The following is a 19530-nucleotide window of genomic DNA, read 5'->3' on the forward strand; positions in this document are numbered from 1 at the left end:
GCAAGCCGAGCTGCTCGCTGCCTCGCTGCGTGAATTCTCCCCCTTAAGAAATAAACAAATAAACAGTGAATGTAGTGAAGCATGTAACCCCCAAAGAGCCCCCTGAGCTGTGGAGTCCCAGACATCCAATAACAACCATGAACCCCACCCTTATTACTACCCATCAAAGCAATACAACCCCCCTCCCCAAACACCAATACACTGTCTGTCTGCTTTTATTGGCAACCTGACAGGTTAAATTCTCAGGACAGGCTGTACTTTACTGTAGATATGAACAGCCAGGCGTGAAAATGAGACCATCAAATGTACACATTACTTCTGAGGGAACACAGAGGAGTTATACGTCTCTCTTGGCTTCATTTGAGGTGTTGAAAAAAAAAAAAAAAAAAAGATTTGAAAAAAAAGAGCAGACCGTACAATCTATAATCCAAGTTGCTGCCGTCTGTGTTTGTGTGTTTTGTTTATGCTCCTCAATAAAGATAGGTCTTAAAATGGTGCCACCTGACAGCCGTGAGTTACCTTTAAAACTATTTTCCCAAAGAGGTCTGGAGGACCCATGTTGGCTCGCTTTGGTGTGCAGACGGGGGCTTTCCAGGTGACGGCTTGGACTGAGCGAGCTCAGCTGTAACGATACAGTCATTTCTCCCGTTGAAATGAATGAGGAGATTGTGTTTTTTGAAGCTGTGTTTAGCAGCGGTGATAGATGTTCACAATGATCCCGTCATTCATTTACACCGACTTCCTTTTCTTGTGAGGCAGCTTAAGTGGTCCTTCGAATTAAGAAAACACATTGTTTTTCAATACTGGTTCCCATTATATGTTATCAATCTACACCATGCTTTCAAAGTAAGGTGGCTCATATCTAACGGTGCTCACTGCAGAGCGACGGCCGTGCGCTAACCAGTGTGACACGCTCACATGCACGAACATTCCCGGCCATGTCAACAAAGCAAGGAGAAGCTCAGATAACAACACACACAGAGGCAATACTCCACTATATCTTAACATAGCAAATAGTTGTTTGCTGCCATTTAATGTTCAGAATGTTAAATACATTGCTCCTTAATTGCTATGTCAACAAAAAAAATGTATAAAACACAAACTGTCAGTTTACATGACATCCTAACAGCTGGGGTTATGAAGCTGCACTTTGGAAGATGCAGTGACAAACAACAAAAACACAACCGCCACAAGCCATTACTGACTATTCCCACGGTTTGTTCCAACTTTGCCTTATTCTACTGTGACCTGAATGCTGTTTAATCCGATAGCTTACACAGAGAGTCGCAGTCATTCAGGGCGTCAGACAGTCTGCTGTTAAGGCCACTGTTATAAACCTGCATGAATCTGTTGTTGGAAACTCGTGTTACGGCACCAGTTAACCCAAACACAGACTGACCTCAGAGCAAAGACTATGAAGGCCATCACGAGGTGGAAACCTGATTTATGGAAATTTTAACAATTTATTTTAACAGCTAACTGGCAAAACATACGTTGTGTGACTTTAAAGGATTAGTTTGCCATTTGGGAACATATGCCTATTTACTTTTTTACAGATTTTTAGATGAGAAGATCGATACCATTTTCCTTCTAAACTCACTATTTTTCAGCAAAAGTCATTAAATAGTATAAAAACAAATCAATCCTAAGAAAGTAAGAGAAGTCTGTTCCTACACAGGAAGTAGCTTCAACAGACTTTAGTGCACCAGGGACACACCGCATTTACAGAAAGAGATTCTGATGTTTCTTTAGCAAATGATTGACTGAAACAGACAAAACAGACAATGAAACCCCGATGAGAAACAGCTTTGTGAAAGCGTCGAGGAGTAGATTTTCCCTCCTCTGACTCCCTCAGTTAAAGCTCCTTCACATCAGAGGAGACAGCCTTTAAATCCATTCAGCTCACTGCTGCTTTGGAAGATTTCAGCTCAGCGTCCACAGTCTCTGCCCTCTGAATATGAAGGCGTTTCTCATGTCCACAAAGAGTGTTGGAGGCAGGTGAGGCAATGCGTGTGCGCTGATTGATGAGAGGAGGAACGACGGGGTGTTTGTGCCGTGGACTGCTTTTCCATTCTGCAACAACAAATGAGCCCGAGAGAGCGAAAACAATCAAGTGTGTCGACTGTGTCCCTATGTAAATGTCTGCGTGTGAATGATTACAGCTGACGATCAAAGCTGCCTCGACTGAGAGACGCGAGGCTCTGAACCCGAGATGATTAGAAGCCACAGGAAGACTTAACGAGCTGTCTAAGCCCAGGTGGCCGCCATCATTATAACTGAACGCCTCGATACTGTGTGCAGGCCCGGGCGCCATAACACGGGGACACGGGTAATGCCTTTCATTTACATAGACACAAACACAAGCCGAACCCGGCTATTCATCTCAAGCAGCTCCACTAACCCCTCAAAACTGTGGGAGGCCGGGCTCATTTCCTGTTCTGGTCCCTCCGAGGTCAGGTTTACGAGGATCCAGCCCCACGAAGAAGGTAGACGAACACCTGAGGGCTGAGCTTAATTTTATATAAAATATTAAAAAGACCCCTTCTAGTCTTTCTTTTTCATTAAGATTTATAATTGCTCCAGGGAAGCATCTCAAGAGTATTTTCTGTTTCAGAGGACTTTATAGATTCATTCTCTTTATATTAGTTGGCTTCTTTACCAGACAGCAAGGTTTACTGTGTGGAGCTGCACTGATCTCAACTGAGTCACAATAAAGTCTGGATTCAGTTGGCAGATGATGACGACGATGGCATACTCTGATTCTATTGCGTTGCCTTCCATAAAATAACATTGAATTATTGATATATCATAGAACATAGAGCATAAACAGAAAACCTTTTTCAGTGCACTTTGTATTCATGTCTCTTTTTCACTTTAATATCTGTTGCATGACTTCGCTTATCACAACCTGAAAAATCTCGAAATGATGGACACTGACTACGTTTGTGCCCTTATTGCCAGAAAGAACTCCTACCAAGCTTGGACACTATTTAAGAATCGGAAACTAGTAATGACAAACACGGCATAACGTCTTCTGCCCAAACAGGTGCAACAGAAAGACCAGAGAGATGTCAATCAAGCACAGTCTGCACATTCCCACGCAGCACCTCAGCTGAGTCGTGTTAAAGCAAACACCTGTGTGGGAGGATCATTGGTGTGTTGGGCTTTTAATTCTGCCTAATGACACATTTAAACAGGTGCTCCGGGGATTTACTGTGGCGTTGCACATCCATTCATTTGGGGAACTTGCAAGAGACGGGTAAAGTCAGATAAACATAAAAAAGCAAAGTAATGCTGACTTCAAGTCTCTTGTTTGGCTCAAACTCTAAAACCCCTGCATGCTACACTTCCCATAATGCAACTGGATAGTCTTTCATTGATCTTCTCACCTCCAGTTTGTTAAGCAAACTTTCAGTTATACATCTCTTCCAGCCTTTAGAAAAGTCCCCCAGAGCAACAGAAGAGAAAATAAACATTATAAAACACTATATTTTCTGTTTTTTCTCTGAGTCTGAAAACACAAAATGACATACAGTTGCATCTCTCTCTGCTAATGACCTCGGCGTGACTCAGCACCGACCTCTATCTGAGAGCTGTTGTCCGTTTCCTCTGCAGACAGCAGGCCTGGGAAGCCCTCGGGCTCCTCCTGCTCAGGATCCTGGTCCTGCTCCTGACTGGCCCTGTTACTGTCCATGTTGCGAGGTTTTGGGGGAAGCCATCTCCTCCACCGGTGACTGTACAGCTTCACGTCCACTGCTGCGTCCTCGTCTCCTGCCTGCCCCTGCACGTATGAGTAAGAGACCCCTGGCGAGACGGGAAAACAAAAGTGTGAGTAAAAGAAAACAATCAGCGCATGACCCAAAGCCAAAGTTGTAATTGCATGTCAACAAATGTCAAGTAGGTCACCAAGCCTACTAATCATGCTCAATACATTTACAACTGTGTTAGCCCGAAAGGGAAAATGTTTTGCCGCGTAATGTAACACTAATATTTGTGTTTTCACGAAGGCAATAGTCAAATTATAGAGGCGGGGACTATTCAAGCCATTAATCTTGTGCCTCTCCCTCATAACTCACTGTCTCTGTGGAGAAATCTCACTGCCTGCACATTAGCAATGACTCAGCAGCCATCACACAGACCAGTGGGCCACAGTCACACACAATCATCCCCATCCCCGTCTGAAATGAGACGCTGGTGAAAGGTGAGAAATGGTTCCGTGGTAACTCGATTAACGGGAGCCTGAGACAGACGGCGAAATCTGCTGGGTTATGTACTGATTCCCGCCAACCATTGCAATAAATATATGTGACAAACATTAAACCTGACCAAGACTGCATGTTCTCCACTTGCTTACATGAGTTTCCCACTCGCGTGGATTAGAGTTTCTAAATGTCGTGTAGGTATGAAGGAGAGACGGTCTGCTTATCCGTTGGTCTTGTGATTGACTGCAGACTTGTTTCCCTGCCTTCAGGCGGATGCTCGGTATGCTCGGATAAGCGCCTGCTCCCCATGACTCTAATAGGATTAAGCGGTTCAAGACAATTAGTAATAAACTAAATTTTTACAGCACTATTCCAAATGCAAAGTTTACAAAGTGCTTGCATGCTGTTGCAGCGATGCAAATTGTTTTGGCTATAGAACAGAAAATACTGCCGATTGCTTCTTTTTATGAGACAGAGGTCACCGGGTTTTAACGGAGCGCATTTTCCACTCCTTTCCCCGTCTTTCTCTTTTCCCTAACGTTCACATTTCATCCTCCTCTCTCCTCCTCCTCTCCCTGGGCCCCCCGACCAGTGGTTCTCATGAGACGAGGAGGGCGCAAGTGGAGGGGCTTCAGATGCTAATTCCCCCAAAATTGGAAGCTGACAGACTCACTTTATAATGCGCAACAGCAAAAGCAAAAGAGAGCAATCTGCACGAAGAGATGGATGTTGATTTACTCTGGAAGTATTTAACTGAGCAGAAGGCTCAAGCACGGAGTATGAAAGAGAGCTGAGTGCAATTTGCAGCAAATTGTTTTCGGAGCTAAATGACGAACAATTAAAAGTTAGTGCTCACCTTCAATCAGTAATGTTAAAAATGACAAAAAAACAAGCCAGAAATCATTTTAACATTCACTTTCAGACAGATTACATATAAAAAGACTTTTATCTTCAGTAGGTTTCGACTACTGTAAAGGTGTCTCTCTAAAAATTGGCAACATTTAACATAGAGAAGCAGCAAACATTATTTATGCACCACATTTTTGGAACAACCTCACAGAAAACTTGAAATCAGCTCAAATTTTCTTTTCTTTTAAAAAAGGTGCAGTGTGTAAGATCTGGCACCTCTATGCTGTCTACGGGGGTTTGCATAGTCTGTTACTTGCTCTATACGTGTGTAAATGCAACCGCTATTGGTCAAAAATTCTTGGAGGGTGGCCTTAGTTTACCCACAGACGACGCAGTCTGTGCGACGCAGTCTGTGCAGAATCAAGTTCTCTTCCGTGTGCATCATTTGGTGTCTGCAGCAGCTCCCCGGGCCAACTATTCGCTCATTCTCACCGTACCACTAACACTTCCTGACACTCACTCTATCCCTAATGGTCATTAGTCACACCCGCGTGTACAAAGTAGCCCAGGAAAACTTCCTGTCAACGGCAGTTATATACTCTTATCCAAGAGGCACCTAAACATTTATTTTCGTCCTGCAAAGAATCTTTGTCAGTTCCTCAATATACGATGGAAAGCTGGCAAACAGCGGATGCTTTAAAATACACCATGACCACGACATAGCGAGGGACTTTGGATAAATGGCTGCTCTTTTCCCAGCATGTCCCAATGTGAACGCCCAATGATGAGTCACCTTTTCAAGGAGCACATGCACCTGCATTTCTCTTGTGAACACCACCTCTGGTGTTGGTGATTCAGGGGCAGCAGACTTTCTTATTATCCAGGGGTAATTCTGGGTCTTTTGTCAAAGCATTTGGGAAGGGCACTGAGGTCAGACCCCTGAGGGACACCTAAAATAACCTCCCAGCAGGACGAGGCGGCTCCTCGGTACGAGACTGTTCCTCGCCTTTTGTGTGAAGGGAAATCTTTCCCCTCTACTTTTCTTTCAGTGAACCTGAAAGCCCCCGCATACCTTCACCCTGACTCTGTCGAGCGGCCTTGTTGGCCGCACTCACGCCTGTCAACACCTCTGATTCACAAACACCGGAGGGACTGTAATTTGGTTCCACCTAAAACCTTGCAAGGACGTTTAGGAGGTCGTAAAACCGCAGAATAAAGGTGCTGTCTGCACCCCTTCTTTCATTCAGTTTCTGCTTGTTTTCCCGTCTCAGTTCCCACCTGACTCAGTGTTGCTGACAGGAGACAGCCACACATGACTGGAAAGTAAAGGAGGTGGAACGCTTCATTGCATTTCTGCATGCTAGTGTGTGTGTGTGGTGTGCATAATTTGAACAGAAGAAAAGTCACAACCCTCGACGGTTTCTTTGCCTTTTTACCTCTGGGTGTCAGAGCGCTTGATTTAGTGTCCACTGAACGCTGCTTTATCAGAGTAAACGCTGGAGGACCATCTCTCTCTGGCTCTGTGCGGATCAAGTCACCAGCGTTAACACGGATTAATTTGATGTAACTATTGCTGACGGACCCCGTTTTCTGTTCTTTTTTTAAAGTTGTGCTCATTGTAGCTTCAAAACAAGAGTAAAAAACTAAATCAGATCTCAGATAATCTGTGTGATGACAGGTCCTCTTGTTAGAGTAGAACAAATTCTTAGAGAAAGAACAGACAATGTGATTAACAGTGTGGCTCCAGATCACGAGAAAGAACATCGCAATCTTTCCTCCATTCAGCGCGTCTCGTTTTGTTCATTAGCAATGATTCATTGGGAACATTTGTCAGGAGAAGCACTCAATCACTCTCACTCACACACACACACACACACACACACACACACACACACACACACACACACACACACACACACACACACACACACACACACACACACACACACACAGAAGGAACTTCGTAATGCCAGCAAACAATGATGCTCTCAGCAAACCTTGAGCATAACAACACAAAATCGTTAAGCACTTTTCCTTTAAATTCACCCAAATTACCCAATAGTCATGGTTTAATAGTAACTTTTCAGAAACATCTTTAATTGAGCCCTTCGAATATTTCCATTTGAGTGGAGTCAGGAAAGATTTGTTGATGCACATACCGTTTAATCTGGTAATTTTTCTATAAAATGTTAGAACAAAAATCACATCACAATTTCCCATGTGACTAATGTGACGTCTTCAAATTGCTTGATTTGTCTGACAAACAGTCACCAGCATCATTTATTGATTCCCATATTCACTGTCAGTGATTCACTGACAGTGAATATTCATGTTTATGTGCCTCAAATCTCAGTGTGAAAGCCTCTGTAACCTGCTGCACAACGGCTTCTCAACATTGTCCTGTTTCTCTCAGTGAAAGCATGGGTCTTGACCCAAAAAGGGGGCCTGTCTGAAGTATAGAATGAACCACATACCACAACATATACAGCCTCAGCTAACTTGCAATGCCCACCCTAATCCAATCATATGCCTGGGTCCAGACCTCATCGACTCATTGTTTCAGCATTAGAATGAATCAGCGTTCTAAGAAACCAAAACAGTCTCAAGTCGACATGAGGTTGGAGCCTGAATGAGTGTTTGACACAACAGGCAGCTTTCAATTTATGGCTCTTAACAAGCCAAACTATGTTCAGGGTCATCTCAGAGCACCAAACACTGACAGAGTGTTATCAGCATTGACTGACGCTACAATCGTGAGGCAGATAAGCTCAGAAATTCAATATGAAGTTAACGATGAGTTAATAAACTGGGTTTAATAGGAGACTGCTGCTGGTTTGATCTTCTGACGGACAAGATGAGAGCTTTTTAAACAAGCTTTTTTATCTCATTCTGTGTGTTAATAGATTATAGATCGCCAACAGCAGACAGCCGACATGCTTCACTTTCATATTAGTTGAAATATTGAAATGCGCAGCATGTGTGGTGCCAAGAGATCCAACCGCAGACCCTTTAAATCTCTGTCTCCTGGGGTGGAGAGACACATTAAACATTAACTCCACTCAAATTCCAGACATGCAACTTTCTGAAACTGTTACAGTACGCAGAGCAAAGTGTGCTTTTCTAACCTGCCGGAGCTTGCTTTTTACACATCCTCTTTTGAAAGCGCAGCCTGTCATTAGGCAGACGCATAAAGTCTAGAAGCTGACTGCAGGAGAAAGTTGAACACGGGTAGACAGAGAGGCAGCAGCAAGACCTCCAGGTTCTCGTACAGTTTAGATGAACACGCGATGACAGAGGAAATGTAAATAGATTAAATGTGAGACTCATCTAAATCTCAGATTATCAGTGCATGAGACGAGTTTAGACAGAAAATTAAACACTGCAGGCGTGCGCACACCAAAAGCAATGAATTCAATGAATTTCCCTCCAGGGGCGTCAAGTGAGCGTCCTGCTTGTCGTGAACGCTCCATTACACCAGAGATTTTGTTTTGCCAACAATTAGTCACATCTTTCTAAGTCAGAGCACTGCTACACAAGCATCCCCTGAGGTTCAGATTAGGACTCCAGATAGAGACGCGTGTCTCGTTCTGAAACATGCTTGTTGAGGATTTTATATTTAAATATCTATGTACAAAGCTGATTTCTCACTTCAGTAACCCAGAGATGCATCTAGGCCTCCTTTAGAGAAGAGACAAAGCACAATTTGAAATTGAGGAAAACCTCTATCGTACATCTGCATGTGCCACATTATCATGTAAACAATGACTTTGCACTGAACTTTGATCCTTCTATAACTACACCAGAAAAGGTTTCTGGCAACATCAGAATATGTAAACAAACCATGAACACTCTGTAACACTGTGTGGCGAGCAGGCGCTCTTGAATGTCACCAAAATGAGAAATGTGGCAGGTGTGATAGGAGGGCTATAAATAGAAGCCATTCTAATAGAAAACAATAGAGTGCTGCAGGGTTGGTGTGTTTTTGTAGGCCAACATGGAAGTTATCGCATTTGTTTCCTTGGATCAAAAAGCCAGTGGTATTTTTTCCCATTGTATTTGGGATTATTGCAGAAAATAAGCTTGTGGCAAACACACATTTATGATACTTATGAGATTTTTTGAAGTGTGAATGCAGTCGCCAGAGGTAAAAAGCATATGTACAAACAATACGTTGTGGTGGCATGACTTCACGTCACAAGAAGACGTTTAGTCGTCTCATCTAGACACTTGTTAGCGACCGCCTTTTCTAAGACACGTAAAATCTGCAAAATTTAACAAAAGGGTATTTACTGATGTATTTTAAGTTGTAGAACAAAAGGTTCTGAAACTTGTGTTAACCACAGACCGAATTTCATGCATCTGACCAAAGACTGATTAAAAGAACCCATTGACTTTGAGAAGAGGGACCCAAAAGTACAAAAATGTTGACTTATTTTGGGGTTTTAGGACTCATTCCTGCAGCACTTTATTGGTTAGGTTGAGGCAACAAGGGAGTGTTTGTATGCGATTTAATAACATTACGTCACATAACTTAAAATAAATCAATGCCGACTTTTGGTTTCACACGAGACACAAAAGCCGGTCTCCTGGGTGAAAGTCCTGTGTCATTGGACCCATGTGGACATTATTGCTCCTTATACTACCTTCTTTACTCGCGCCATCACTACGGCCACGTGGAGCATCACAGTTTGGACGACGAACCAAGCTGCCATATTTGACAAGTCGGACGTAGCACTGACCTGCTATATCTATATCAGAAAGGTTCCTGGCAACATCAGAATAACAAAACAGGAACAAAATAATGTCTGACTAACTGCAGGCGCTCCTGTATGTCGCCCAAATGAGAAAAGAGCCAGGTGCGAAAGAAGCTCTATAAATAGAAGCCAATTTTTGAAGTCTCAAAAGTGTTAATTACAATCTGCCGAGTATGGAAGGTGTAGGGAATTCATTAGAAGGCGACTGATGTTGCGTTCGCGGTGCTCGGGGTAACATGGCGCCCATGAAGAGGGCCGCTGTCAGGACTGCTATGTTAGAGGAAGTGAGGAGGCCGGAGGCAAAGCAACTAGGAGGTAGAGTGTGTCCAGCTTCAGGTGCAGCGATTTTTAATCAAGACTTTAACCTTAAAGAACATAATTGTTTTTAAGCGGGCTTTAGAGAAAATTGCTGATTTTCCCTTCTGAGCATCTGCTGTAAACAACTAAATACACTGGACACAAAATCCAAGCAGGCTAAGCCGCAAAGCACGCAGAAACATCCCCGAGCACACAGTATCAAACCCCAAAACACAGGGTTTAAAGTGCCGGAGTAAACCATCACGGAGTCTGCTGTCACCGCCGCGGCTTTCTTTCTGTAATTGGTGGTTGTCTTGGCTCTGGCGTTGGTCAGTGCAGGAAGTTATACAAAAATGCTTTGGCAAAGAGACAAACAGTCACGCGGAGGAGGGCTGCAGGCAGTCAGGAGGCAGCGGGATCACGAAGAGAATTACGCTTCCCGAGTGACACAGGCGTTTAGGTATTCAGGATTCCAGTCAGGCACCATGTCTGTCTCATATTTCAGGAGATTGAGTGATTGACTGCAGGACTATGAAGTGCGGCTGCTGGCTCTCATTCCACTTTTCAACTCTGCGAATGAGCAGCACGGCACCGGAGCCCCGAGGCTTTGAATCACTCTACCGGGAGAGAGCTCGGGCCTGGCAGGCGATGTATCACTGGACCTCCTGTAACAGGTTATTTCTCCTTCCTCCAGAGCAGACCATTACCTGAGGTAATATTACTGTATTCTTACAGGTCACCGGCTAGCCAAAACCCTCTTTGCACAGACAAAAGCCCGGCATCTCTCACCGTCTGCCTAAATCTCTCCATGAAAACACAAGATCTGCCCTTTCACTGTTCCCCACACAGTCCTCTTAGCGCTTGCTTAACAGACCTTAAAATTGGAAATGTACAGAAGAATAGAGAGGGATCAGCAGGAGAAAAGCCTGCACTTTTATTCTGATACGCCATATCACAAACAATAGCCTTTATCCTCCGGGCTCACCCACTCTTCAGCTGAGCTTTTGTGGATGGAAACACACCTACACACCTAACATCTGAGACGTACTTGACACAATAATCGCTCTTTTTGTCCACTAGTGACCCTCCAAGGGTTGATCTCTTCATCATTTGAGGTCAATATTTGTAGATACATTTCACAAAACACAGATGGGTTGGCTTGAACGCCATAATTACAGTTCCACTATTGCTTTGTCAATGAGAAAACAAAAAACTGATCAATAAAAGAACAATCTTCTCCTTTTCTTCAGCATCAAATCAACAAAGTGATAATTTAATGAGTACAGGATCTGCTAATTGTTAATTCAGCATAGTTTCAATAGTGCCAATTTGCCCAAATACAAATAAATGAAGGAGAAAACACACAGTGCCCACAGCTACAGGAGCACATTTGTCAAAATTTTGTTCGAGTGAAATTTATTTGACTTTGACAGCGTATTAAAATCCGGTACATCGTCCCTTAGAACCTGCACTGTTTTTGGTGAAAGCACTTTTTAAAGTTGGACCCTAATCTTGTTGAGAGCTACAGAGACATTTCAAACTAGATTATTTTAGAAGCATGCAAGATTTCTAAAACAGGAGTAAGGATCATTTGAGCCATGAATGTACTCGTCTACACTGAATGGAAATTATTCAATTTGCTGGTTTGTTTTAAGTCTGTCTGTTTTGTTCTGTTATCTGTGATTTATATGGAGCTTGTGTGATATTTTTGTATTGACCCTTTGTAAATAAAATTCATAATCTCAATGGGATTATCCCGGACTAAATAAAGGTTAAATTAAGAATATCAATGAATGCAAACTTTACAAAAAATGAAAAGAAAACTCTTTACATCCAGAACACCATTATCACAACAATGTCCGGGTACAAATTAATTTTAACATATTGATCGGCACCTTTCTGTCACCCTAAAGCAATCGATCTGAGACAAACAGTGTTCATGTGTGAGACATAGCACGGCTATGCCAGGCAGCTCCGCTTTAACTGAAGATTGATTCCCTGTCATGTGGACAGGCTTGTTCTAAGTGTGTGTGTAGATGTACAGTATATGCATGTGTCTGTATATGCTTGTCCTGCAGGACGAGATTGATTGACTGAGTGCTGGTGTGAGTGTATTAACTGTGTTTTTTCCCACTTTCTTTGTGGGCAAAGGGCTACAGGCGAGGCCAGAAGAGGCCCTTGGGCCTGTCTTCATCCTTCCTAGCAATCCATCAGCATCACCGAGCCTCTCCGCCTCTCCGCCCCACAAAACCTCGCCACCCTCCAACATTCTCAAAGTTGAGCGCCGTGTAAACACACATAGACAGCTCCAATGGCCGAATGGATCTGTCATTTATTTTCAAAAAAGAGTCCAGCTGTCGGAGGAGGTCATTTGGATAGCAGACACCTTTGTTGAATGATTTAACCCACAGCTAATGTCTGAAAATTACAATACATTCAAAACACCTAACAGTGTGCCACTTCCTCTTGTTTAATCTTGAATTAATATTGTTATTGGCGTCAATAATCTAGAATCTTTATTTACTCATAAACTAGCCGATATGAATATTCTAATGTTTAGTCAATGATGCCTCCTTCTTTCTCGGTACAGTGTTTACTAATCCATCATGCCAAATTTAAACAACATCACGTAGTGGGTTTTTCCAGCACTAAGAGCAGCCCTCATATCCACTTATGAAATTCCTCATAATCAAGTTAATTTGCTTCACTTGTGGGTAATAAAAAAACACGCATTACACATGTTTTTCCCTCCAAGATCTGGATGGTTTCCCAGTGAGCAGATGTAAACATAAAACCCAGATTTTTAATCTTATGCAGAAGATATATTATTTTAATTTTGCAGGAAAAACATATAAAAACTCCTTAAAAACTTGCCAAATCCCATATCCTCCCACTACAGCCTCCGGGCACTCACAAAAAGCAGGAAAGCTGAAGATACCGAAGAATCTACAGCACCAGCATCCCACAAGCACGTATATTCTCAGACTCCCTTCTTCTGCTGTACATATGAGCAGGAGAGAAAGAGAGGACCATTCCCCAGGCTTATAGCTGCCAAACCCAGCCCTGCACATTTCTTCTATCTGTTGACAAACTGTGAGACTCATCCAAGTCACACAGAGTCTGTAATTGCTTCAATCTCTTCCCATTCAGCGGTGGAGGCTTCACAGGAAATCAATATTAAATATTGTGTACAACACAACCCTGCTCTGCAGAATGAGACCTACAGAGCAGCATGTCACCCAACAGATAGCTGACTCCCTCCAAAAAACAAATCCCATTTTAGAGAGGATTTGTTTTGTTAAGACGCTCCAACTTCCATTGAATAAGACGTGAACACTGCCAAATATTTGCAATGCTAATTGAATAACAAGATTTCCCCTTTGCCTTTTGTGAAGATGTCTAATTATGGAGAGACGATATTCCATCTGAGCTCTGCTTCGTCTCTTCTCTGACAGGACGAGTGAAAAGCACAAAGCTTCCTTTACTCAAGCAAACTTAATTAATTTCCTTAAATACACAATTGCACTTCCCACTAGTTGCAATGGCGTCTACAATGACACAGGCGACTGGAAGGAAATCTTCAGCAGACTTGAACAATGTAATAAATTACATTTCCTTCTTTTTTTTATGTGAAATTGTTTCCTTGCTGTGATTTGCTGTCTTGGAGATAAGATGTCCAACTATCTCACTAAATACAGCAGCATTTCGTTATTGGGAAAGACAGACAGGTAGTCGTAAAGAGAGGCAGACAGATCGTGCGCGACAGGAGTTTATTGGTAAGGTCATCAGGGTGGAAATAAAATAGTGAGCGAAGAGAGCAGGTTGTTGTGGTTTATCGCTCCCAGTGGCAGCCCTGAACAGCTGTGTGCTGCAGCTGCAGGGTCCGGGGTTATAGTGCAGGTTGTTAACAGTTTAGGGTCAGTGCATCCGGTAAAACAGACTAACAAGCAACACAGGATAACAATAACTAATACCACCAGTACAACTTCCACACTCAAATGCAAATCGTTGAGCAATGTCAAATCATTCTAGACTATGCCGAGAGCCAGAAAGTCCAAAAGCGAAGAAACTATCGTAGTTTCAATAGTTGTGTAGCATTATCCATTTTTATTTATAGCAATAGTTCGACATTTGGTCTACTCTCACATACGATATATTTGTAGCTGGATCATAGGAGATGGAACTAAATACGTCTTTTGAATAAATTGTGTGAAATATTGTACCGTAAGCAGCCAAGCTAACGAGCTGGCTAGCTAACTGACAGTTGGCAAACTAGCCTGGAGATCAATAAAGCTCTACATTGACATAAATGATGTGCAATATCAAGAACAAAGTGTCAGGGGAGCGTATAAAGCCGACTACAGCGATAGGAGAAAAAAGACTGACTAGTAGTCGTTAGCTGGCTAGCTGCAGTAGCGTAGGTCACCAGTTTGGGTTTGTTGACACTTCTGTATCTCTTTTCACCAACAAGACATCGTTGCCGTCAAAATTCCCAAGTAACTTGGAATCCATATACTGTTTTTTCCTAACTCAGATGCCAACACACGTACGCTCTATGAAACACTATTTTGTGGAAGCACGTGAAACAAACTTGACTTTCTGCTGTGACCGCGTCTTTATAGTTTCCAGGTGAGGTTGCATGCGGGTGCTTGCCTCTTCACCCTCGGGCCTGAAACACTCGCCGGACAGCCGCTCGTGTCGATCATCTCCGCTGCATGTTGACACGGTCGTACGTGTGCTGACAGGCATGTTTGCAGTAAAAGCCCCTCAGCGTTAATGAATGGTGAAATCAGTCGACGTGTTTCTGCTTCTGTCTGTGGTTTGCAACATCGATCCTTCAAATATGCGTATCGATCTAACCCAAACATATTTTTGACCCCTTGTAGAGGACACGGGAGTAATTGCGCACTTCAGTACTGATGGCACCATTTGTCTATACAGCTGAGCATGGCTGCACTGAGTCTTTAATAGAAACAGACAGTTCAGCGCCCTCTGACAAACAGCCGGGGAGACACTGGGTTTGAATGCAAATGGGATAGACTAAATATTCTCCAACTTTCTCTTTTGTTTGTCCCTTGCTGACTTTGTTTGAACCCTCACGACTTTCCTCGGAGGAGAAACAACCAACACTGCCTTTGTTTTGGCTCAGAGTCAGTAAGAGATTCATATTCACACCTGTTTGAGCCCTAGGCTCTCATTATTTATTTATAAGGGCGGGGTGAGATAATCAATTCCAGGGAGGGAAAAACTATTTTGTTTAACGGGTGCCTTACGTTGCACATGCATACCGTATTATTACTATAATATTTGAGATCAATTCCTTCCTCCCTCGTGATATTTATTAACTATTAGTGATGGCACTAGCCAAAGACAATCTATATTTTGAAACGGAACATTTGTCTTTGCTTGTTCTCTTCTTAAATTAATTTAACATTAATTATTGCATTAATGTATTTGTTTGACTTTTGAGGAAATCCATTTGTTTCTTACAGAGAGTCATATGTAAAAATCAATACCACTTTCATGTCTGTACACTAAATATGAAGCTACAGCCATTAGCCCATTAGCTAAGCTTAACATAAAGAGTGTAAACAAGGTAACAAGCTGGCCTGTAAAGGTCACTGATTCACACACTGTATCTTATTTGTTAAATCTGAACATAATCTGAAGTGTAGAAATAACAAAAAAAGTAGCATGAAAAATGATATTTTCTTAAAATGTCCATTATTTACACTTTAATGTGTCCAAAACCTTGTTGAAATCTGTATTGTTAAGAACCTTTCTACAATAACATTAAATAACATTCAGTTGTTGTGGTAGACTGCACCGTAGCATTGTTGCATTATAGCTGCAGAATCTTGACATTTCATGGGAAAGCTAAGCCCCAAACCCACTCTGCCTTTGAAAATCCCCTTGTTTTGGGACTTTCAAGTGTGACTCAGCCTCCCCTCTCTCTTCATGCCATGCCTCCGGGCACTCTGCCATCAGCACTGGGCCCCATGTTCTGCCTCTCTGGGCTTCATTGATCAAACTTAGGGCCCCACAGCACCGACAGAGCCTTGGCTTTCCAAGCAGCCAGAAGAAGTAAAGGAGAGGTAGCAACACTTACCTTTTCTTTGGTAATTAAGGTTTAATCTTGAAGATCTGTTTTGTTCTATTAACTATTAATTTGTTTACATTAATGATATTAATCAAAATGAATACCGTTGAGATTATTACTGTACACTACAGTATAGTACAGATATATAGAAGCAAAGTATTGGATGTATGTACTTTCCACCACTGCTCTTCTCACAACTTACAGTTTGTGTGCAGAGGGCATATGAAGGCAAATGCTTACAAACAAACCCCAAGAAGTGGTGACGCATGAATAAAACATGAAAATCTCCCTGCAGATATATCCTCAAAAACACTCTGCGCTTTTTTTCTTCTTCTTACGCTTCAGATGAAATGCACACGGCTCGACTCAGGGACAGGTGAGAAAACATACATTTCAACATACATTTAGTTTGACGCTTTCTGCCGATGATGTATAAAGATAGGAGAGAAAAGCAGGTACCTTATAACGAGGCAATGTCAAAAGATGTTTTAAATAAGAGAGGCCTTGCCTGCCAGAGTTCAGTGTGTACAATGGTAGATTATAATGAAGGAGGGGAGCTGTGCACGGGGATGAAAAGGCCCTGAGGGGGTTGAATGCTGGGCCGAGTCACTCTGCTGTACCGGGAGCTGCAGCAGAAACTACCGTCTGACTTCACACCACCTGTCTCCGAGGATTCAACCACAGGAGACGGACTGCCGGGGGGCTTCACGGGCAGAAAGCACAGGCGCTATTACACTTGGACACACAGGGATACTACAGCGGTGATGGAGAGGTAGACTTCTGATGCTACAATTCATCTTTTCTTCAATAATTGTCAAGTCTTAGAAGTGAACAGCCCAAATTTGTCAAGAGGAAATTATTAGCGTGACGTAATGGTGCCCATTTTGGGCAGCGATTTCAGCAATCCATCATCTCTTTCTAAAATGTCTCAAGTGTTATTCTGTCCTTGGAAATCGATGACAAAGTTTGCTGTCTGACAAGGAAAATAATTACAGCATTAGCATATCATTACTGGCTGGCAGGGAGACAATAGATCAACAAGACTTCTCTTTGGTTCTTCTCCAAATATAGCCGTAATATCTGGCAGTTAGTGAGATTTCATCCCTTTCTCTGATTGACTTCCTCTCATGCTCTGACTGGGCTTCAAAACTTTCCATTAATTTTCTTTTTAAAAATTGATCAAAATATGAAGTATTTCAGTTTCAGGGGTTCAGTAAACGCAGCGTTATCTGCTACACTAGTGTTTTAATCAAACGCTGAGGCAAAGAAAATCTGTGGCCAAATCAAAGCTAGCTTTAGTGATTTGTCTTCCAAACTATAGGCCATAGAAGTGCTGACAACAGGGCCAGGTAGGTTTTGTATGGACCTGTCCCACAGCAGCACATGACTAGCATTGTGTAAAACTGCATAATGACGCCTTCGCTCTTCAACAGAGTCTATAAAGACAGTACAGTCATGCGTTGCGTGTTTATCGCCCTGTCAGCAGGGGAACTGGGTCACCGTCCAGACAGAAACACGCAGAAACACGTCAGAGCTCTGCTGCCTGTGTCTCTTGATGTTGTCAGTGAGGTGGGGGGGGAAATGACCTTGACTAACAAGCTTGTTCTCGTCCTGAAATATACTCAGAATATCTGCTTTGTTTTCTGTGTGACAGCTGACATTGAGGGAAATTTAAAAATCCATTATTTCACACTAATTATCTTCAATGGAGACTGACGTACACCTGCACAAGCACACAGAGATTTCTGCAGACAACTGCACATCTTGCAAACATGCATCGCCAATTTCACTCATTCACACATGCAATAAAATGCATCATGCATGTCATGCATTATTATCACCTGTCCTTTCAAGGTAATTGGCAGACTGAATGGAGACATGGAGACCTTGACATCCAAATAATTTACTATCTGCCCTGTCAACACATTCAAGCACCATCGAGCATTGGAAGAGGAAACAGTTTCCATTAAAGAGGTGATGGAAATCAAAAAATGAGAGGCTCTCTGAAGTGAGTGCTCTCTCTGGAAATCATTTAAGATTTATATTTATTGCTAAAACAGCAATCATTTTGAACAGTATCGAGTAAACCAACTCTGCAAATACCGCTGCTTGATCAGGTGCCCTTCGCTTCACACTGTGATGCTCTTCGTGCCCCTCTAGCATCGGTTTTCCACCCGTCAATGTCTGCTTTTTACAACATAAACTTCTGTGTTAACAGGAAACAACTTGGTTACTTTCGGAAAATGTTTTGGGTTGAAATAAGTATATATTTATCAGGTAGTTAAGTAGGGTACCTTACATATGCGACGCAAGTTAAGTTACATAACGTAATGCAACATAAGTAAAAATTCACTATTGGTTTTGCACGGGACAAAAACACCGGTCTCCGGGGTGAGAGTCCTGTGTTTTTGGACTGAAACATCCACCCTGACCTCCTCCTTATACGCGGACTTAATCACGCTTCATCACCTGTCCTCCTCCTTCACTCCCGCCATAACCAACTCCACGTGGAGCGCCATAGTTTGAAGTGTACGACCACTGACCAAGCTGTTGTATTTGAGGACTTGGGAGGGAGAACGAGCTGGTAATGAAAACCATAAATGTCAACCTCACGCTGGTGCTTGAGCAAAAGTGAGGAGAATACCAAAGTCAGTAGGATTCATCCTCTGGGGACCAAAGTGCTGGACCGACTGATAGACCAAAATTGCCATCCCTAGAGCCATTGTGCTGGCAAACAAAACATTTTAGCACATTCAGTCATTTTGAGCCTCAATGCAGAACTCTTTGAGATCCTAAAAAGACTGGTATAAAGGAAACATGTGTCTTACTCAGTGACACTCCAGCAGGACAGATGCTAGCTGTCCCCGGGGCTCGAAGCAGATATTTTTCTTTCTCCCAATAAAACCTTAATGTAAGGCATGATGCCACTCTTTCAAAAACCTTTATTCATAATGAAACACCTCTGTGATCTTTGATGAAAAATAAATGAACACATTCTTGGCCAACACGGCTGAAGCTATCCAGAGCGGAGGACGTTCAGTGACTTGCAAAAGCCTGCACATCTGCAGGAGGGGAAGAGGGGAGTAGTGGAAAAATAAGGCTGGAAGGAAACAAGACATCTGCACAAAAACAACAGTGGAGGCTGCAGAGTGTGGGCTCTGTTTACGTGGGAATGTGTTTGTCTCAAGTGTTCTTGTATATAACTTGAACTTTGGCCTCTTCAAACATTTACTGTAGAGTCTGCGTACATGTTCTCTTCGGGTGACCTTTTAAAAGTTGCAGCCGTTAAACATTTATGTCACAGAAGTTGCTGTGCTGTGCTTTCATG

The 19530-nt window shown here is 42.7% G+C and overlaps 1 protein-coding gene across 2 annotated transcripts in view; it reads right to left on the reverse strand.

Annotated features, from left to right (window-relative positions):
• The window catches only part of plxdc2b (plexin domain containing 2b), a 77190-nt gene that overhangs the window by 41245 nt on the left and 16415 nt on the right, over positions 1-19530 (reverse strand). The window contains exon 2 of one of the 2 annotated variants that reach the window (XM_076080437.1): positions 3581-3804. The exons of the other annotated variant lie outside the window; for it this stretch is intronic. Within the exon in view, the coding sequence (XP_075936552.1) occupies positions 3581-3804 (224 nt within the window). The remainder of the gene's footprint in view (positions 1-3580; positions 3805-19530) is intronic. 2 annotated transcript variants of the gene reach the window in all.

Source organism: Anarhichas minor, unplaced genomic scaffold (assembly GCF_050575085.1).
Source record: "Anarhichas minor isolate MPS153535 unplaced genomic scaffold, ASM5057508v1 ptg000074l, whole genome shotgun sequence".
In the NCBI taxonomy this organism is placed as follows: domain Eukaryota; kingdom Metazoa; phylum Chordata; class Actinopteri; order Perciformes; family Anarhichadidae; genus Anarhichas; species Anarhichas minor.